This window comes from Polypterus senegalus, chromosome 9 (genome assembly GCF_016835505.1).
Source record: "Polypterus senegalus isolate Bchr_013 chromosome 9, ASM1683550v1, whole genome shotgun sequence".
NCBI classification, from domain to species: domain Eukaryota; kingdom Metazoa; phylum Chordata; class Cladistia; order Polypteriformes; family Polypteridae; genus Polypterus; species Polypterus senegalus.
This window is the reverse complement of record NC_053162.1, coordinates 27,386,908-27,408,945: the sequence shown is the minus strand read 5'-3', so window position 1 is coordinate 27,408,945 and position 22,038 is coordinate 27,386,908. Positions and strand designations below refer to the sequence as shown.

The window sequence follows — 22,038 nt, the reverse complement described above, 5'->3', positions numbered from 1 at the left end:
CCTTGAACTTCAAGTTGAAATGAGTGATTTAAAAAAAATGCTGAGAAAAAGGTGCTCCAGCTTTCGAGCCTCATCGCTAAACTGGAAAGTTCACTTTGGACGTGGGCACACACAGACACGGAATACTGGAACACTGCAGGGCCAATTGGGCTGGAGTCTGAAAAAGACTGGCAGCTCCGGACATCAAGACACAATTTCACGTACATCAAACAGCATTTTTATTTTCTAGAAAATAAATAACAATGAGTAAGACGTAAATATTAAACGAAAAACTGTTTAAGAAAATGAAGTTGAGGATTGTTGGAAACGTTTTATTAAGCTAATTTCTGAGGAAAGGTGAGGAACGCACCTGAGAACGCTCATCTTGTAACTGTCGCCTTGCTATAACACTGGAACATAAGGAATTTAGTAACAAACTGTTCTTCTTCGTGTAACATTAGAGCGAAAGATATATTAATAATAACGGGTCTCTCCTCATGCAGAGGCGTTTCCAGCTGTCTTCTGGCCACGTAGTTTGCCGGTGCAACGACTTCCGCATCGAGGAACTACAACTCCCAGATATCCGTGCGACGCGGCGCATTAAGGAAGCGTTCTTCAGTCGCTGGGATGAGCTTGACATGGAGTTTGTCGTTGTATGGATGGCTACTTTTCTCGGGTTCTGTGTTGTATTTTTAGCTTACTTTACAGTTGCTGTTTCTGCGTTTAGATTTAAAGATATATACTGCAAAATATCGGACTACTGTGAGTGTGACTTCCAACCGGATATCAAAGGTATGGCTTTGTAAACGAGTGCATCAGACATTCTCAGTTTCTGCTGACTGAAGTAACGTTATTCGATTTAGTATTTCAGCATTTCTTTGCCAGCAATTAATCGCAATGTATGATTTTCTTGAGTTTATTTATTTACGATTTTTTCCTGAAAAATTACAGTTTCACTTTACTTTATGTTGTCTTCGTGAACCCTGGATGCACGGCAATGAACTAAAACATAATGAATCTTTCGAATCATTTACTTGGCATAATAATTGATCACCATTTTAAGTGTGTAATCGGCAACAAATAATTTTGCCTGCACTTGATTTTCGTCATGATTAATTGACCTGTCATCATCCTTCTCGATCTTTGAGCCTCTGATGCAGTCCCTTTTCCCGGTGTCAGGTTTAATTTCAAGTCATGACTGTGCAAACGGCCCTTATGTGCCTTATGGCTTAATTTAATCTTGTCTGGAATTCTCCATTTGATATGCCGGTAAGACTAGTGCTTGGAAGTTGAGGACAAACACCCTTCCGTTGTTTACTGTGTGTAATCTCATTAGTACTTTCCTGACATATACTCAAAAAATACCCACAAATTACTTTGTTTTCCCCGATTGCAGCCCGTAGGTTTAGAGTAAATCTACTAATTCACCCTTCGTAGATACTTCTTTCAGTACTGCTCTGGGTAACCGTTATCTTTTGGCTTCAGCTACTGTCAAGAAGGCAATCCTAACATATGGGCGGGCACTCCTGTGCTAAACACCTCCACGAGTCAATCCAGTTTTTGAAAAAGTTCCAGATTTGCTTCATACTTGCTGTAAATAATGTCATTGAACCCAGTAACTAGTGTGCCAAATTTAGGCTTGTATCTTCAATAATTTCTGAGATATGGAGGCTTGAAAAAGGAGTTGTAGACCTCATTTTATGAGTGTTACTGAGAAAATGACAATGTTCCATAAGTGATAACTTTTAAACTGTTATTAAAAATTGGCATGAGATATTCGGGGATTGTTCTTTGGTATTATGTCTTTAACTAACGTTTTCTTAATTAGAGACCAGTTTTTGCTGCTAATTAATTTTCTTTTGTCTTAATTTTAATTATTTAAGACTCAGGCCCCTTAATTATTTCTTTTTTCCTTAAGTAGCAGTCAAACAATAATGAGGTACAAAATGAGTCAACCTGTGACCAGCCAGCCTGCGTCCATCATACAATATCTGAAAATTAAGAAAGGTGAAAGTCTCAGTAATGCTAAGCTCTTCAGGTCCATAAAACATTTTGGCGGTGGACTGATAAGTGGTTTGGCAGCACAATCACTATACTATAAGATATACCAGTGATGACAACAGGTGAATGATCTGCGTTCTTGATCCACATTGCTCTGCTTTGACTGTTACTGTGCTCACATGACAAATGTACTCTGGGCCAGTGACAAATTTGAAATGTGCTGCCTTTTGGTGGATTACAAAATCAGGCCTTTTCAAATCGTTTTGGAAATGTCTGCTGTGGCAAAGTGAGCAACAAGCCATGGAATTAAATAATGGGATTCATTAAAGAAACTGATTGGAGAGGAATTGGTTGTAGTTTGAGGCCCTGACTTGGCTGGCCATCTGCTGACTCACTTTACATCTCCTTTCTATTTGAGTGCTGTTTAAAGAAAACATGAAGCAATTCAGAGGACAGAATTTAAAAAAAAAAAAAAAGCAACAAAAAAAACCCCAATCCAATTAAGACATTAATTAGCAGCAAAAACTAGTTACTAATTAAGAAAAGGGTTAAAATGTGAAAACCTGTGACCACATTAGCACTTCAGGACCAGGGGCCTCATGTATAACGCCGTGCGTAGAACTCGCACTATAACATGGCGTAAGCACAAAAGCGGGAATGTGTGTATGCACAGAAAAATCCAGATGCAAGAATCTGTGCGTACGTAAACTTCCACGTTCTTCCGCTACATAAATCCCGATCGGCATGAAAAGTAACGCACATGCACGCGCCTGCTGTCCCGCCCCAACTCCTCCCAGAATTACGCCTCTTTGAATATGTAAATCAATATAAATAGTCCTTAAGCTCAGCGTTCTGTGAAAAGACAATGGCAAAACCATGAGGAAAAATTTCAGCGAATACCAAGTGGAGGCAAGGAAAACATACTATTTGTTGGTTTAAACAGTGGTATAAACAAGAAAAGGAAGCTGATTGAGTGACATAGCGTGTCGGAGAAACTCGAAAGCTCAAGTTCACAAAGTCGCACAGTGTTTGAAATTAAAAAGAAGTCGCATATCAAAGTCGCCGTGAAAAGGTGAGTTGTAGCCCACCTTCTGTGTGTCATATGAAAGCTTATTTACTAGTTTCTCAAATCCCATCATAACTAAAGTAGTACGTTAAATGCTTTGTTTTGTATGTGTTCTTCTGTGTGCTCTGCTTGTGTGAATCACTACGTGCTTCTTAAACAGGCTTTGTCTTCCTCTGACAGGACACAGAATTCATTACATTCGTGATATTACAGCTCTCTGAATAACTAAAATACTGAGATGTATACGTGATATCATTTTCATGATGATAGGAGTTAAAGCACGTTATTAAACATGGGAAAACGGTAGCGCAGTGATTGTGCGCAACCTTCGATAAAATAATTTATTGCAGCAGTACTGTCTCTTTCAAACGTACTAACCTCCAATTCCTGTCCTTCCTTTTCTTTCTCCAAATACCGAATCGCCACACAATCAGCTCTGTAATAGACGTTAAGCCACCTGTAAGCTTACAACGCCGATTCTTCAGAACTTTTAAGGAACATTGAAATATCTTTGTAGCACATGTTTAATTATTCTGTCCTTCACGCCAGTCCCAGTGAAGCATACAGCGCGAGGCAGGAACAATCCGTAAACAGAGCGCCAGATCCTTGCTAGCGTAGCGACACCGTGTCCTTTAATTATTAACAATATAGAATATTTAAATAAAGTTTTATCTGTATAATTAACATATTTTGCTGCATTTCATCTTAAAAATGTTATCTCATCATATGTAAATATGCGCTTTATAAAGTGGCTCAGGTTGTGCAATATTATAACTGTATCGCAAGTTTACAGTGAGGTGATTGTACTAATAAGTACAAACAGTTCTACAAGGAGCAGTTGATGGACTGATTGAGTGCGTTTAGAGTTCTTGGGGCGAAACTCTTTCTGAACTGCGAGGTCCGTACAGGAAAGGTTTGAAGCGTTTGCTGTGTGAGAGCAGTTCAAATAGGAAGCATGGCTGAGGCAGCGTGTTCTTGATGCTTTATACCGATAATTCTCTTTCCAATCAGCTGCTCCGAGTGGTGCAGTGAGAGTAATATGGAAAAAGATGATCCGCTGTGGCAACTCCTAAGGGGAGCAGCTGAAAGATGAAGAAGAAGGTGCAGTGAGAGTAACAGTGCTAAAGCAGCTATTGTAGTTGGAATAGTTTGACCATTCTGTGGACCATTATATTGTTACAGGTTAATTACAATCAGATGCATTAAACTAATAAACAATATGCGCTTAATTTCAGTGTATTTATAAAGCTGCGTCAGGGATGTGGATCTGAAAAAGTAAGCCACACAGGAATAGCAGCACTGCTTTGACGCTTGGTGCCGCCAGTCTGCAAAACCGAGCGTACGACAGGGTATGAGCTACCATGGAAATGTGCGTGGCTTTGCGGCAAGTTTATATTTTATACATCGCGATCGTAGGCTACATTTCTGTGTGTACGCACCGTTTATACATGAGGCCCCAGAACTGGAGACCCCTGCTGTACAGCAACTTTGACCCTCCACTAAACTACATCAGAGCTTTCAAATTTTGATAAGCATTACTCCTCTTAGTGTTCTTCGTTATCAACTAGGTGCCTGTCTGAAAGTTTTTAAACTTTTTTGATGAGAGGTGTTAAAAATGTAAAAATTCATTTAATGTCTGAATTGAATGGTCATTCATCAGCACAAATATTGTAACATAACAAACACTGTGAATATGTAGAATATGTTGATTGTAATTGTGTGTGAGACAGGCAAGTAAAAATGTCATTGTATTTGTACACTTGACAATAAACTTGAACTTAAACTGATCTGACACTGAAGTGAATCCCTGAAAGTACTGTACTTGTAAATGATAATAAGAAATTATTATTAAGTAATTTTTTTTTATTTCTTTTTGCTAACTTGGTGCCTACACATTGTTTTTTGCACAGAGACGCACTTGCATCAAACCAATTAAGGCCAAATATGAAAAAGGGGTTGTTCACAATTGGAATGTGAACTTCATTAAGGGCATCCCCTATCAAGGAAATGTATCTTTTTTGTATTTCTATATCTTTACAAAGCCGGTTTTATACATATCTGTACACCATATGTATTACTATTATTGAACTCAATATTTATTCTTTAACCTCATTAAAAAGATTGTGTAACTTGATTCCTGCGATAACTTGTGAACTTAAAGTTTCTAACTTTCCTAGTAACTTTCCACAGGCTATAGAATGATTTGCTACTTTTTAGCTTTCTTTCTTATTCTTTGACTAGATAAGCTAAGGAATCTCTTTGTCTAGTCAGAATGGTTCACTTGCCCCTCTCCAATAAATCTATTAAATAAATATGTGTACACACAGAAAACCCTTTCAAGAGTGACTTAAGAACATTTATTTAAAAGAATTCCATAACACCCCCTATCTGCTGTGTTTTCGGAAAAGGCTGTTAAATATGGCGGACATCTGTTGCACAGAGAGCTTCACTGGCAACAACAACAACAACATTTATTTATATAGCACATATTCATACAAAAAAAATGTACCTCAAAGTCCTTTACAAAATGAAGAATAGAAAAATGGAAGACACAGTATAAAATAAAAATAAGTCAACATTCATTAACATAGAATAAGTAAGGTCCGATGGCCAGGGTGGACAAAAAAAAAACTCCAAAGGCTGGAGAAAAAAAATAAAGTCTGTAGAGATTCCAGACCAAGAGACCGCCCAGTCCCCTCTGGGCAGTCACACACGCTGGTCTTGCTGCAAGCTGAAAAAAGTTGTGTTTTTTTTTTAAATATATATAATCTTTTCCTGATAAACGTTCTTTATTGGCCAGACGCCTCAAGAATTTAACATGTGCTACCACATTTTCATATTTTGCATGTGTGCCTGATGATGTGCGTAAGTTTAAAACCAATAAGTTGGGCCCTCAGACATTCAGACACGTTTATTCTTGAGTTGGGTGGCAGACATGGAGCATTTAACACAACACCACCGGATGTGATGAATGGAGAGAATACACTGTTTTCGTGCTTCACAGACTTGTCTGAAACAATCTGGGACCGCCCTCTTGAGCTTGCAGATCATTGTAGTAAGTAATTCAGTAAGGTGAAGTTGACTTGGGCAAAGATTCTTTATGCAGCCAGGTGTGGGATCCAAACCCAGGACACTGGACCCATGGGATAGCGGCGCTAAGAACTGTGGAAGCTTGCAGTCTTGTTGTTAGTGAAAACTTTATACACTGCCCACGTACTGTTCTGATGGCTACTACAGCATTTGAAAAGGACTGATATTAGTAATCCACCAAAGGGCAGCACATTTCCGCTTTGTTATGGGTCCAGAGCACGCTTGTCATATGGGCAGAGTAACACTCAAAGCAGCTGGACGTGGATCCAAAGTAACATACTGCTTTGCACAATGCTGATCATTCACATGTGTCACTGGTATATCATTCAGCAAAGTGGTTATGCTGCCGATCCACTCATCAGACCACCAGCCCACCTAGGGTGCATTTGTGTACAGGCAATTTAACATCTCTTGTTAAAATCGGCAACATTGTGAGCAATAGCAGAATCCTTTAATGCAAAGTTAGGCAACAGATACAACTTGCCAACCCAACTCTGCTGTGGAACTTGGCAACAATAATCGTTTGAGGAATTACAAAAAAAAAAGAACAATGAGGCGTTTAATTTCAATAGTAAAATTTAAACCATCAGAATGGCATACTCTTTAACACAGTTAATCAACACAGTCTGTTGAAACAACATACAGACTTGCTGAGTGTATTTTAGGTTATTCCTTTACTATCGATTTTTTTAATGCCTGTCTTAATGTGGAGGAATACAGGAGATTATAAATTGTGCAGGAGTTTATTTTGCTATTTTAGGAGGATTAATGTGGCCAACTCATAGAATGCTGTGTTTTTGTAGACCTTCATCATAACTCTTCTCTCCTTCTCATTTGTTCAGCAGGACTGGAGTGGGACCTCTACCGCAATCTTTATGGACAACATTTGGCACAGGAGATTGTCTCGGAAGCTCTGGATAAGTTCCTCCACAATGATAGCCCAGAAAGACCACTTGTGTTTTCTTTCCACGGTTCATCTGGTACTGGCAAGACCATGGTCAGCTCATTAGTAGGGAAATACCTGTTTGGGTCATCCTTGAGCAGCCGTTCCATACACCACTTCATACCCACGCTTCACTTCCCTGATTCTGGCCAAATAGAACAGTATAAGGTACTTGTCTTTGCTTTGTGGGTGATGTTTCTATGAGCTGGAAGTGGTTAACTTATGAATTTCTTATAATAATAATAATAATATTATTATTATTAAGTTGCATTTATAGAGCACCACAAACCCAAGGTCGCTTTACATACTGAGTAAAAAAAAATCGCACAGAAGACAAAAGTTTGTAAAAGAGGAAAGTTTTCAGTTGAGATTTATTGGTGGAAAAAGAGGAGTAATCGTGGAGAAACTGAGGAAGAGAGTTCCAGAATTGAAGGGCCATAACACTGAGGGACCTGCCTCCCAGGATAGAGAGTCTGGTGCGTGGGACAGTAAGGAGATTACTGCGCGAGGACCTGAGAGAGTGACAAGGAGTGTAAGGAGCTGAGTGAGGTAGTGGGGGGCAAGGTTATGTAGGGCTTTGAAGGTGAGAAGAAAAAAACTTCAGTTTAATCCTTGATGGAACTGGTAACCAGTGAAGTTTGGAAGAGAACAGGGGAGATGTGAGCAAAACTCTTTGTGTGGGTGAGGACTCGCTAGGGTGAGGAACTATATGCTACTAACAGGTTGTGCATGTTTAGAACATACAACTCAGGCTAAACTTGATTGTTACAGCTAGTTAGTGGATTGTTAAAAGGCACAATTAATTGCTATGGTGGTTTTATACTGTTTTTGTCTTTTGCCAATATTGAAATCAAGATTAATTTTAGATGTGAGAGCACATATCTCAGTTATGTCCTCCATTAACTACCTGAAACATCAAACGATTTGCTCCTAAGACATAAGGTGCTGTTTGTGTATGCTGTGGTTGCCTCCATTTTCCTTTAGTTGGTGTAACATTGTTTGAAAAGAGGACAAGCTTTGTTTTTCTGAATTTCTCTCCTCACCTTAAAATTACTTCAGCAATGCTTCCGCATCACCTCTTCAGACAGAACACAGTTTTTAACACACTTGCTGTTTTATGCATCTTTTTTCAGTTATGTTGTTACTTATTTGTGGAAACCATGCAGGCTTTCCTTAGAAAAGGGATCAGGAGAACACTTTTTGCCTTTGGATTCGTCAGCATATGTTTATTTTTCTTCAGTTACTTTATCAGATAGATGTAAAAGTTTCAGAGATGGTCATGCATTTGTTTTAAAGCAAAGAAAAGTCAAGCCAAATTACAATAAAAGGTGTCATTTCGCTTGACTTTTCACTACATTCATAATGGCTAACACGGTACAACACAGCAAAGAAACACAATGAGTACTGCTGAACCTTTTACGATATAATAATTGAGAATATAATTTGTTTAATACTCTAGAATAATGCATCATTTCACAACATAGTTTATTAAGAATATTACAATCATATATAATGAAAAAAATCCTTTGCATTACCACCAATTCACATGGATATATCTTGTACACTTGGTGTAAAGCATCCAGGCAATGTTTATAAATTTAGGGCTTAGGGCATTTACAATGGTAACATCTCACATGAAGTAAGACTCTTTGAAATAAATATTTAAAATGCATTGATACCGAAACATTACAACTGTTAGCTAAAAGTTTTATGCTTTGGTAATTCATATTCATCTAAGAATGGTCATGGTACTGGAATACAGATATATCAGAATGAACATTTTATTACTACTAGCCCCAAATACACTAGTTAGTGAAATGACAAAAGAAATGGAATGTTAAACTGAAAATTGAAGTCAATACAGAGGAGTTGAAAAAGAAAAGCTGCTGAGCATTTTTAGTATGTGTAACGCAATTTTCGCTAATGCTGTCGTCTCTGCAACCGTTTGACAACTTTATATGTGATTTCATAATACACTGGTTTTCAAAAATTGGGCTTTCATTCTGATGGAGGCAAAAGAAGTCAAATGAGTCAGGGAGAGAATGAAAGAACACAAAATGAGCCACTTTTAACTTCACTTCTAAAAGATTTGTAGAAATTTGTTTTTACCTTTGATGCTGCCAGTTACATTTCCTGTGCAAACATTAATGCTGCTACTTGTCACATTTAGGTTATCTTAAAACATACAAGCAGTTCCTTATCCAGTGAGGACATGAAGTTGAACACTAAGATTACTATACTAGTCATTTTGCTCTTTAAAGGTCATATTGTGTTTAAAGGATAGAAATGTAAGTCCGCTGCAAAGCCAAAAGAACTTAAAATTTAGACCAATGTGAGCTTTGCCTGTTTTAAATTTAGGAGTGTGTTAATGAAATTCATTCAATTTTTAAATTAAAAGAAATGTTGTCCACATGAATATTTTATTTAAAAAAAAAAAAGCCCATTTTTTACTTTTTGAAGAAATGAAAGTTGATTATCAGTTTAAGTGTGTGTTTTTTCACCCATGATACAGTTGCCATTGGAAAAATATTATAGTGATGGCTATACTTCTGTTTCATATGGTACTAAAGTGGAAAATTCAGGCTCACAAAATGGATGGATAGACAAAGGTGCACATCTAACTGCCTGTTTAAATGCCAAGTGACCAATTTGGGATGCAGTCTCACACCTATGATGACCACCCAGTCCTGACCTTACTGTTGTGAATAGCATATTGAGAGTCCGGCTACCAGCCCTATTCAGCATTAACTGGTTAAACACACCAAATCACTTAAAATGAGTTACAAATATGGAAAGTAAATATTGGTGTTAAGCTCAAACCTATAAATTACATACTGTAACTGGAAAGAATGATATGTGGGCCAAAATTATTTAGCTATATCTTTTATTTGCACATATAAATAGCATAGATATGATATAAGTAGTAACACAGATTTAGTTTCAGTTCAGGTACTTTGTTTGTGAAATTAATATGTTCTTTCCATACTTATGTGGGCCGTGTCTAGGGGACATCCGTTTCATTCTAGAGTTTAAAAACACACTACAGGTATTGGCTTGATGGACCTGTGCGTTTAACTCTTTCAGGGCAGATTTCGACTTTTGTCCAAATTCCGGGGTAGAGGACAGTAATGAGCTGTAAACTGTTTACTAGAAGGAAAGTTAGCTTCGTTGATTTGACCTCGATTCCCCGTGTGTGCAGGAGTAGCGAAGAACAAAAAAACGTTGAAATGGCACCGACATCTGTCAAGAGACCAAAGCAAAATTGCGTATTACTCTTGAATCAGACTTTGACTTCTCGGATGTTTTATGTTGATTTATGTGTAAAACATTGCTTTGCGTGGTTCTCCAAAAACAGAGTTTTTTGGAAAAAATATTCAGCCCTTCTAGTAGTAGACTGGTATCAGCCCTAGAGCTGGTTGTTTGCCTTGTGCTTGTTACTTCTTGTTACTGCATGGATGTCTGAATAGATTATTTGTTAAGAATTATACTTTGAGCATTTAAAATACTGTGTAATTCTCATAAATGATTGTTTTATGATGTTTGTCAGATCACCTGAAACATGCATTGAACCTCAGAGGAAGTTTTTCTTAGTAAGGGGATAGGAAGAAGTGTCAGAACCTGTACCTGTGTCCTCTTGCCTGTCTCACTCTCCATATTGTACTCCACATATTTCACCTGTATGGCAGGCTGTTTGTTGACTGGGATTGTCTTTATTTTCACTCCTTTACTTCAAGCCAGTTTACCAGCTATACAGCGCTTCTTCTCAAAAGTGTCCTTTTTAGCTGCAGGACTGAATTTCAGCAAGGAATAACCAATCATAGTTCTCAGCTTGCTATCTGCAATTCAAACAGAGGCAAAATCTATTTATTTGCTTAATAACCAATAGCAGCAAATATAAAGTGCTCTGACCCTCAGAGGTCATACGAAAAGAGAATTTCCCTGGGGGATTAATTAAGTATATCATATCAAATCCAAATAAGCATAAGAATTATTCAACATAGGTGGTTCCATGCAGGCTTTATTCAGTTTCAGATGATGTTTCCCAGAGGTCCTCAGTTACTCGTTATATACCCATAATTGAAAAATGAAAAGAAGGATTTCTTACAAGAGAGAGAGACCTCCTTTTACAAGTGTCCGGCAAGCTACATTTAAGTGCTCATATTCAGCTGGGAGGCTCCCTGTAAGTGTCCATTTTTGTTATTAAGCTAAGCTCATTTTAAATGTGTGCAAGAAGCAGCTAAACTCCCTTTTTGTAAGCAAGTATCAAACTTATTCAAAAACAGTTCTCTCAGTTTTAGTTAAGTGTAATAAAAGCATTCATTACCCAAGCCCCCTAACCACCTACCCTTCTCGCTCAAATTAAACACACACACCTGGCTTTCTTTCTGCTAGCACAGCAGACAAACACTGAAAGTGATACCAAGTCATTATCACACAAGGTCAAGGTTGACTCCCATGGGAATCGAAAGCTGGCCTTCATATCTAAGCAAAATACTCTGAGTCTTGCTTTGCCTTTTAGCTTTCCCAAAGAGCACTGCATGTCTGCTCAGCATGACAGGACTTTCCAGCTAAAGCCTTTTACTTAAAATCTGTCGACTATATACACAGTTATAAAGTGTCTCCCATACAACGATAAATTCATTATAACCATAAGCTGATAGAAGCTGTGCAGTGGGCAGGCTCCCTGCCTGGGGTTTGTTTCCTGCCTTGCGCCCGATGTTGGCTGGGATTGGCTCCAGCAGACCCCCGTGACCCTGTAGTTAGGATATAGCAGGTTGGATAATGGATGGATGGATGATAGAAGCTGTTTTATTCCCTATGAAATATTGAACTGCAAGAAGAAAGACTGCAAGGGTTGGAAATATGAAAAACAACAGTAATGCTGTAAGCTTACTTCTGACCATCCATTTTTTTATTAACACTTTAAATGATAAAATCGTCAATGTTGGTAAGTTTTTGACATAACAAACTTGTACACAATTGCCTAAACCAGATAGCAGATACCTCACAACTCTGGACTGAATTAAGCAGACTTGCATAGTAAGTTATATACATAGCAAATTAATGTTTGTACTAAACTGGAAGTTAACAGTTAGTTTAATAATAAGTGTGTAGTAGACATTTAATTGAACAGATTTTCTTTTCCCAAAGAAGCTCTGTAAATCGGAGAGACACTTTTATTTGATCAAAGGTAATGTAACTTTATTGCCTAACTGTTCTGAGGTATCTTACTGGAAATACCAATAATTGTAATAAGTGTAATAATAAGTGTTCACTTTTGTCACTTTACTATTTAAACATGTATTTCTGCTGTTTACTTTTCTAATTGATTAAATACATTTTATAGATCTATTATTTGTTTACAGCACATTTGATACTTTTTGGGAGGGGGTTGTGTGTGAACGTCACGCTGTAGGTACTCTAGGCCGGTAATGAGCAATTCATTTTTTCACAGATTGTTGACTATTTATCTATTGGCTAAGAAGAATGTTTGAACACTGTGTTAATTTTACATATAATGCAACTTTACTTCTGTTTCTTGCCAGCTCTGGTTTCAGTGAAACATTTTTGAAACAATCACAGAGTTTAGCTTAACCAAAGTAACTGCTTAATCATTTTACCAGTTGCTGCTTTGGTCTGTTTATACTGTGTGCTTTCTCTGCATTATTTTCAGCAAACTGCACTATATTGTAAGTATTGTTAAGACTTGGTTTTGATGTCATGCGGTTCTCCCTTTTATTCATTTTCCTTTTCTTTTTCCCCTCTTTTTTAGAAAGAGCTGAAAAGCTGGGTTGAAGGAAATCTCACAGTATGTGCCCGCTCTCTCTTTGTCTTTGATGAAATGGACACCATGCCTTCAGGTCTCGTTGATGTCCTCGCTCCGCTGTTGGGTCCTTACCATTTGGTGTATCAAACAAACTACCGCAAAGCTATTTACATTTTCATCAGGTAAGGCTGGTATGACTTGAAATAATTGGGAGTCACAATTAATTAGTTCAGCTGAATAACTTGATTTCACAAGAACACAGATAAAATATACCTGGGCGTCTCTCAAATATTCAAGTTGGCTGACATGCCCAGGAACACCAGTACTTTGTCATAATCGGTTTTCAACCCGTGCATGTTATGAACAGTCACAGCTCCTGAGGATTACTGATTTTTTTTAGTTTTTAGAAATAAACAAGAAAACATTCAGGCAGAATTTATAAATAGAACAGCACATGGAAAAAAAAGCCACAATATTGAAAATTGAAAGTTTTTCTAAATCTACTGTTGATAAATGCTGTATTTAGCTTCATATGATATTTTCAGGCCTGATACAGAAAATAAAGCTTGACTAATAAAAAAATATAAGGAAAAGGTGAAGACTGAGGCGTCTAGTCTTTATGAAATGCTCTGGCTGCTGGGTCATCAGTAATTATTATGGCAGGTAGATTATTCCATTGTAGGCTTTATTGCTAAAAGGTTTTGCTTGTACAGTAGCTTTGTTTAGAAATTTTAAGACTGTCTACATCAAGCAGAAGATGATTCTTAAATGCAGGCAGTAATTACCTTCTGTAATGTTAAAGAAGTTAAAGGCATTTGTGATATTGTATGTCAAAAATTAAGTTTTTTTTTTTGTTAAAAATCGGTAAACTTGAGAGAGCTTTTTTTTTTTGTCAGGAGTATTTTAAAAGTATTTTCAAGGAACATCTTCAAATGTGTGTTTGGAGTTGATACTTTTGTCTGAGAAAGAGATTCATATTTTTGTTGTTTAATTTGAAATGTGTCACACAGCCATTTTAAAGTTTCAGAATTTGGTTGGTGATTTGCTAGGACACACTGCTCCGTTGACAAAGAAAACCACCCAGGAGACACAAAGCCGGTGCCGTATTACATGACTTTTAGTTGGAGTGGATATCAAACATGATAACAGCAGTCACTGATCTTGTTGCAGGACAAATTACATGACTCTGCAACAACTTTCTAGTACAGTTTAACATTTCCAGAGTATCACACGCTCACCCATTTCTCTGACGGCCAATAACCTACTGTCTGATGGAACTGATGCTGTACAAATGGTTTCCAGGTACACTGAGTTCTGCTAACATCTCAGCTTTATATATTTATTTATTTTCATTTTCTGTTCTGTTGACATAAGATTCTCACACCCGCAGAATCTGTCACCTGCATTCCTTACTCCTCGTAGCTGCATCAGATGTATTAAACTTTCAGGTTCATTGGTTGTGAGCTCTCGCATTCACAGAGCCCACACCTACAACTTGTGATGACAGAGTTAGTCACAGACTGGTTTGGCTGACTACTGTCCGTCACACTTCAGGACTGGTGTTCATGTTAACATGCCACAAACCTCCTCTGACTTGATTAGTAAATGAACTCTGTGAATAAAAATCACTGGAAAACATGTAATGTGACAGGCCTTAACTTATTGTATTAACTAAATATAATGCAGTTGTATTAAAAAAATATGACAGTCCAACGTAACAAAGCGGATTTGCTTTAGTAGATTTTACTTTGAGCATTTTTGTATTACTATTGCAGTATTGTTTGTGTAATGTTATTAAGCACTTGAGATTTTTCAGTTGTATATCTTTCAGCAGTTGCCAATTCATATTCTTATTTGTGTAATCATCAGTGAAACGTGCAGCTTCTGGCCAAACAGAAAGTGATGTCTTTTACTTTCCTAAGGTGGACTGTACTGCAGAGCCCCCCTTTCACTTAAAATAGTGACAACCATGAAGGCTGATTTTTACTTCATTAGAAAGCACATTTCAGATTATCCACTCGCACACACTGACTTGGTCAACGAGAATGTGGAAAAGTGTGCACATTTTGCTATATATTTTGTTGTTCCAGTTCCGCACAGTGGAACTGTGAGAATTTCCAATATAAAAAATTGCTAAAATTATCTGTAATGGGCTAGAGAAGTTGCTCACAATCATTCATCCATTTTTGTTGAGTATACCACAAGAGGCTAGAACAAGTAATGTCACTGCCAGTGTCTCATTTTTATAAAAGAAGGCAATGTGAACCTTTGTATTTCACTTTGTCCAAATAAATATATTTAATGCAAAATTATCAGTTATTCATTTATTATTATTTTATAGAGACTTGTTTCTAAAGCAAGGTCTCGATTTAAATACATCCTGCATTACCGAGTGCAGTACTCATGGCTGCTTTGTAAAATCCCATGTGCCGTTTGCCCTTCGAAAGTTACTGGATAATAAAGGATAACCAAGAACAGCCATTGGCCGAGACCTCTGGAGCAGACTCCAAATGTGACATTTTCAGAATTCTGTTTTGCGTTATATTTTTTAGACTTCGGAAAGCTTGCTTCCAAGGATGTTGTTAAATGTAGGTGTCATCATTCATTAAATTAAACATTTTTAGGAAAATATTTTAGTAATTGTTTGTGCCTTCTGGGTAGAAACAAATGTTTTAATGTGAGTCCTGGGGGCAGAGATTTTTCATATCAGTTTTGTTCTAAAGCCAAAAACTCACTTTTAAATAAAAGACTGTTGTTAGTTCTTTTTTTTATCTTTCTTGTAAGAGTGGCTCAATTGATGTTTCAGCTAAGTTTTCCTATTGTACAAAAACTGCATAGTGAAAAATCTTACTGTCATCTTTCATTTCTCTGCCCCTTTTCTTCCTGGCACAGCACTTCTGGCAGTGAAATAATTAATCGCGCCACACTGGAGGCAAGAAAGTCTGGGTTGGACCGTGAGGAAATTAGAATAGAAGACCTAGAAAATCTTCTGTCTCAAGCTGCTTATGACTGCAAAGGTAGGGGGACTTGTTGATCTCTCCGATATCTCAATTAAATTATAATGTGAGTTCAAGGATAAGGGATAATCATAAAAGATCAGTTTTAAGCTTCAATTGAAATTTTACATTTTCTCTCTTTGGCCAGTCGATACATCTTTTTTTCATTAAAACTAAGCCCTGAAATAAAAGCTAATTTGTAATGCAAATTTGGTGAGCTATTTCTGTATCAAAAATATTATTAATATGCTCTTGGTGAACTTTACTTGGTGAAACCTTTTATACTATTAGTCTCTGCAAATAAAGTGCTAGACATAGATAAACACACTTTTAATATCAACAGATCAATTCCTGCTTTTACTGCAACATTTACCAGCAAGTGCACAGATCCAATGAAATAGTACTCCTCCATACACAATATACTGTACTATATGTAGTATGTGGAGTTAGTAATGCAAACTGGCTTCTGAGTTTTTTCCAGATAAGGAAGACAGAAGTTTCAGGGTACGGCAGTAATGCTCAGTGATCAAGGCCACATAGAGTGGTTACATGTTACATGGTGGTTAGCACATGCAACTAAGAATTTCACTCTACTCTGTGTACATGCCAATAATGGTGCTGCTGTCAAGTACTGGCAACGGAGCTGCAGTGGAAACATTTACAGATTACGTGGTTTTGTAAACCGCAGTTTAGGCAACTGTGAGTATATTAGTTATGTTAGCATAGTTTGTAGCACAGAGTAGTAGAAGTTATGTTAGTATTTTTTTTTTTTTAATTGCAAAGTGAATTTCAGTTTATTTTTACATGTATAGGGCACTTCCATTAGCAAGTACGGAGCACTGCTAATATATAACAAATATATTTCACAATAATGAAATAAACTAGAAAAACAAAATGCTGAACTTTTTTTTTTTTTTTTTACTGAACTGCAGCAAAATTAATAACAGGACAGTTGATGCGGTGGACAGGTATAGAATGCAGCGGACTATACAAGAGTACAGGTCAGAGATACAAAAGCAAACTGTACTGAAGCGAAGATATTGTCACATATGTGCATTTATTTATTTATTTTCTCTCCTAAATTACTCTTACTGTAGGCTGTTTATAATCCGACCTCTCACAAATGAATGTAGAGCTGATCACTTTTTCTTTTCCTCAAATGTCACTTTAACATTTGCAGTGTTTTTTTTTTTTGTTTTTTTTAATGTCCAGACTACTGTCACCAGCTCTGAAGACTCTTTATCAACTGTGATCAGCACATAAATGTGACATGGGGAGCAATTTGCTGTGGTACCTTAAAGAATTTTTTACGTTTTTTTTAGTGCTGTGAACATGCTATTAGAGTTCTGCACACGCTGATACTTTTGAAAACACACGACACACCTGATTTTCCAAACACAGCCCCTTCAAGGATTTATCATGCGCACATGCCCAGTGTAGGCAAAGGTCATATGGGTTTTCAGACATTTTAGTGTACACAAAGATACTTTTGTAAATGACATGAAAATTGTGTGGATGTAGATTTAAAACACTGTTTTACATTGAAAATTTAGCCGTATGGACGAAGCTTAAGTTACCACAGAAAGATCTGTGAGGCATCAACACCACTCTTCTTCTATATGTGTACAAACTCCTCTCTGATAGTGACCAGGCTGAGATTCAAACACAGGTCACTAGAGCGGCAAGATAACAACACTAGCCATTTCTCCACCATTTCACCCTCATGAGAAAGTGAAAAGTTGTAGGGAAGCAAATCCTGAGAAGCACTTGTCAGCTGTAGTGCTTCAGCAGATTACTGTGTAAATAAATCATGGGCCGCAGGAAAGGCAATGTTTAGGTTGGGTTGAGTTTCTGTAAAGCTCAAACATACTGGGAGCTCCACTACCTTTTTTTCACTAGTTTCTTTTAATTTCTTCAGAAGTGGTGAAGGACCTTGTGAGAAAAGCACTTACTGAGTCGTACACAAATCCCCCAAAAAAAGACTTTTATATTGGAAACTCTCATAGTTCCATTGTGCACAACTGGAAGAACAAAATGTGCCCACTTGGACTTGAAGGACAGGGGACTACCAGGCAGCAGCCAATTGTAGTGTATGTACTTTTACACACACATCATACACGTGTACAGTAAGAGTTTAAGCCAAGCCAGCATGCATATCTTTCACATTTAGGAAGAAAATTAGGGTACCTAGAAATAAACCCATGTAGAGAAAGGAACAACATAATAATCAAAAGTTTACAAAAAAAATAATAAAAAATACTTCACAGGACTTGCACACTGTCAAGGTTTGATTTCTGCCTTACAACAGGTGCAGATGGACTTTGACCCTCACTTGGACAACACATATAATGATAATCAATGAATGAAATTAATGATGAAAACTGACACTAATTGGCATGCTAACATTTAAAGAAACAAATATGCATTAACATAAATGTCCAGCTATTGATTTTTTCAAAACTGTTTATTCCATGTCAGGGTGACAAATGGCCTATCCCAGGAGAATTGCAAATGTCTCTGTATTCTAATAATAAAATAACAACAGTTAAAGAAGACATTTAACACAGAAACAAATCAAACGAAATATACATAAAATTTGTACTGAAAAAACTTGAATGCATTTTAAATGATAAATTCATCACATGGTCACAAACAGGCAGAGAAAACTAACAAATATGCAGAAAGTGTGCTGTTGATGTATTGGTGATAGCAATTGGGTGGGGGATAACAGGCCATTGATTAGCATATATGTTGGAGTTAACATTTTTCAATTTATTTAGTCCATGTATTTTCCTATTTCTTCATTCATTTTATTAGACACATCCAACAGCACTGAGCACTGAACAAAAGCCAACCCTGGATGGGTGCTGATCCCTGTCAGGGGAAATTCATTTGCACACCTCACTCAGCTTTTCAGTTGCCAGCTCAATATATTCATATTTTTCCATATCGGTATTATTTAGACACATGAAAATAGTTAAAATGTGGGTATTTAAAGTGGATATATGGTGGTAGTTAAAAAAAAAAAAAAATCTGGTGATGAGAGGTCACCTATGGAAAAAGTGTGACGTTTGCTCTCTCTGTTTGCATAGGGAATCCAGCACTGAAGAGTCCTGTCAAAGCTGAATTAAATTTACTGTTCAGTTTACTTTCTTCACTTGCTGTGTTCACTAAGGGTGCATACACATTCATCATATTGTTCACGGAGGGACATACCTTAAGTTACCTATTTTTAAGTAAATATTCAGTTTTCATTTATATGGATCTGTTTCTATTCCTAACCACTTATTTCAGGGGTTTCTTAACTGCAGGTATGATGCGCCCCCAGTTCAGGTGATGTGAACATCAACAAGTTTTCTTCTAAATCTGCTTGCATATCCAGTTTATGGAAAGGCAGTGACACTCAAACAAAAACTTCTAGGCAGTGAGGCATGCTGGTCCAGTTGTCTCTGACTCGGGATACCTCCACAATGCTATGTTTTTATTTTAAAAAAATGTGTTTTAAAAGTACGGCGATCTCCATCCACACTGGTGTTTTCACAGTGTTTACAAAAGTATCTCTGAACATACATACTAAAACAAATGTCTGGCATGGAAGATACTTCACTACGGTCATTCCAGCTTGCGTTTACACACGGAGAACAGCAACGACATGTACATAAAACAACAATTTTCCTGCATACAGGTGAGCAGCACAAGTGCCAAGGAAAGAAACTCCTCTGCATCTTGCATTTTAGAATTTGGTTTTCTTCTGCAAATTGTGACCAAGTGAGGAATGAGACATTGTAATGAACAGAATCAAAACAGGGAAGGGCCACCTAATAAGCACAAACCAAGCACAGCATGATGTAGACTGTGTTTTCAGAAATATGCGACTCTGACGAGCAATTTCAAACTCCATTTTTGGGGGTTAAACATGCTGGGGTATTGAAACAGAGACTAATGTCTGTGTTTTAAAACAAAAAATGTGATCGTGTTGAATGTAACCTCAGATCCTTCAAGGCCACTCTGGCTGCAGGCTTTCATTTCATTCAGTTTCTTGATTTGATTAGATTATAGATTAGTAATCAGTTTCTGCTGCTACATGAACATACTTGTCTTGCCTTCACTTAATTTGACTTGTTTTTTAAGATATAGAAGCCAACAGCCAAATGATGATAAGTTGTGGAAACTTAAATATTTCAGTCACCTAAGAAAAAGGTCATTAGTTAAAGAAAACACTTGGGCTTGGAATAAATGATGATAAAGGTCCTAAAGAGACAACTTCTCTGATTATATCCATCAATACCAATATCTGGCAGTTACTGTTGATGTGTATTAACAGCTCCAAGAACTGACAGAACACACAGACAAGCTATTATTACCATTAGGAAACCAGGCCAAGCTATTATTGGATGATCGCAAGATTAAAAACAAACTCTATATAGTAACAGTAAAAACGATTTTTAAACACTGCAAAAGATTTATTGGGGTTTTTTTTTTTGGTTATTTAGATTTTGGGGGGGAAAAAAAACTGCCTGGTATGTTTGAATTTGTGTACTCTTATTACCGTTTGAAAGGTAAAGTGTTTCCCAGATTATTACTTCATTAAAACAATATAAACCTGCACTTAAAGACCTAAGGTGAAGGTCACGCTGTTGTCCTTTACAACTGGGACTTTTTTTTACAGTACACTTTGGGAACGATGCTTTTTGGTAAAATGGTCAGCTTTCAACAGCATCTGCCATTGTAAGGAAAGCCAGTTCCACAAGGTGGCAGTCTTGGTACACACAATTCCTTTTTTTCTCAATTATTTCAGTTTTTTTTTCCCTGTTGACTTGACTACTTTGTTTCTGTTATCTTTCATCTTATGTTAAGATAATACATTTAAATAATTTGTTAATGACAGCGAGTCTGGGTTTCAACATTTGTGGGTACTGCCATTGTTTATTTAAGCTACTGTATTTTGTGAGATTGTCCTACGACATAGCAAACTAATCAATATTTACTGTATATGGTGTTAAGTTTTTCTTTGTGCACATTTAAGGTAAGAAGCAGGTTTTCTCCACTGGTAATTGTTTCTGCTTAGATTGTCAGTGAAGATGCTAGAGACGTACAGTATTTCAATTAAACTTGGGATTAATAAAGTATCTATCTATCTATCTATCTATCTATCTATCTATCTATCTATCCATTAACCATACTTTAAACCACTAGAGTTTAGTCTAATCTGACGTGCAACTGAATGTTGCTATTGCTATTTTTTGTTATAGGTGGGCTCTGTCATTCAGAAGTCATTCGCACAAAGCTCATCTCCCATTTTGTACCTTTTATGCCACTGACACGTAGACATGTGGAACGTTGTGTACGCCAGGAGATTTGCCACCATGGACAGTGCCACCGTAAAGACATCATCACCATGGTTGCCAAGAGCTTGGGGTATCATCCAGAAAGTGAAATGCTTTTCTCACACACTGGCTGCAAAACTGTATCTGCTAAGGTGGACTACTATCTCTGAGATCAAGACCGCCTGTGGTGGACTCAAACCCATCTTCACTAGAGAGACTGCTCAGTATGTGAACTGTTCTGGTAAATGAGGAGGTTCCATCTTCACTTGAAGTGGGAGTACCGGCTGGCTTTCCATAATATAATTGCATTTTAACTCTGGGTGCAATCTATACTTTAATTCAATTTACCTAAAATAAATGGGATCATGTCAAATAAGCAATTGGTTCTAAAAGGACACAGTCAGCATGCATATATTATTGTGTAATATTTACACCTTTCTTTGAAAATCAAGTTCAGTTTCAAGTAGACATATTTCATGCCTTCGGTGTACAGTATCATACAAACAGAGGTTCAGCATGCTTTGATTGCCAGGATCTTACATGGCAGAAGGAAGCAGAATATCTTCAGTTAGTTTTTGAGGTGTTGTCAGACATTTTAAATGAAGACGGAATTAAATGTGAATGTTGCTTATCCTATCATCACATGGCTTCTGCATTTTGTGTTTCTCTTTTACACATCAACTTGCATTACATTTTGAAAACTCCAGTCTGAATATCTAGCCCAAGACTTCATCATATTTATTGTTCAACAAGTGCAATTATACACTTCACATTTGCATTTGCATTAACAATAATGGTGTGAAAATAGTAATTAGGAAATGTTCTTCACAAGAAAGGCAAATTTTATGAAGTTCATTTTAAAAGAGTGT

At 37.0% G+C, this 22,038-nt stretch overlaps 1 protein-coding gene across 2 annotated transcripts; it reads left to right on the top strand.

Moving 5' to 3' along the window:
* The first annotated feature begins 530 nt into the window (after positions 1-530).
* On the top strand, positions 531-21,808 carry tor2a (torsin family 2, member A). 2 transcript variants are annotated; one of them, XM_039762771.1, is made up of 5 exons: positions 531-771; positions 6,982-7,247; positions 12,853-13,028; positions 15,739-15,863; positions 21,095-21,808. In XM_039762771.1, exons 1-5 carry the CDS (start codon positions 618-620, stop codon positions 21,337-21,339), a joined length of 966 nt encoding a protein of 321 aa, XP_039618705.1. In that variant the 5' UTR covers positions 531-617; the 3' UTR covers positions 21,340-21,808. The 2 variants fall into 2 exon arrangements, with proteins under 2 accessions (XP_039618705.1, XP_039618703.1); XM_039762769.1 differs by having other exon boundaries at positions 572-771; positions 6,979-7,247.
* Positions 21,809-22,038: the final 230 nt, after the last annotated feature.

What these genes read in the sequence shown, in the direction of transcription:
- tor2a (XM_039762769.1), top strand. Translation starts at nt 618, where the DNA reads ATGGAGTTTGTCGTTGTATGGATGGCTACTTTTCTCGGGTTCTGTGTT. An exon ending in CTTCCAACCGGATATCAAAG is followed by an intron (nt 772 to 6,978) that starts GTATGGCTTTGT and finishes TCATTTGTTCAG; the next exon opens with CAGGACTGGAGTGGGACCTC. An exon ending in GCTATTTACATTTTCATCAG is followed by an intron (nt 13,029 to 15,738) that starts GTAAGGCTGGTA and finishes TTCCTGGCACAG; the next exon opens with CACTTCTGGCAGTGAAATAA.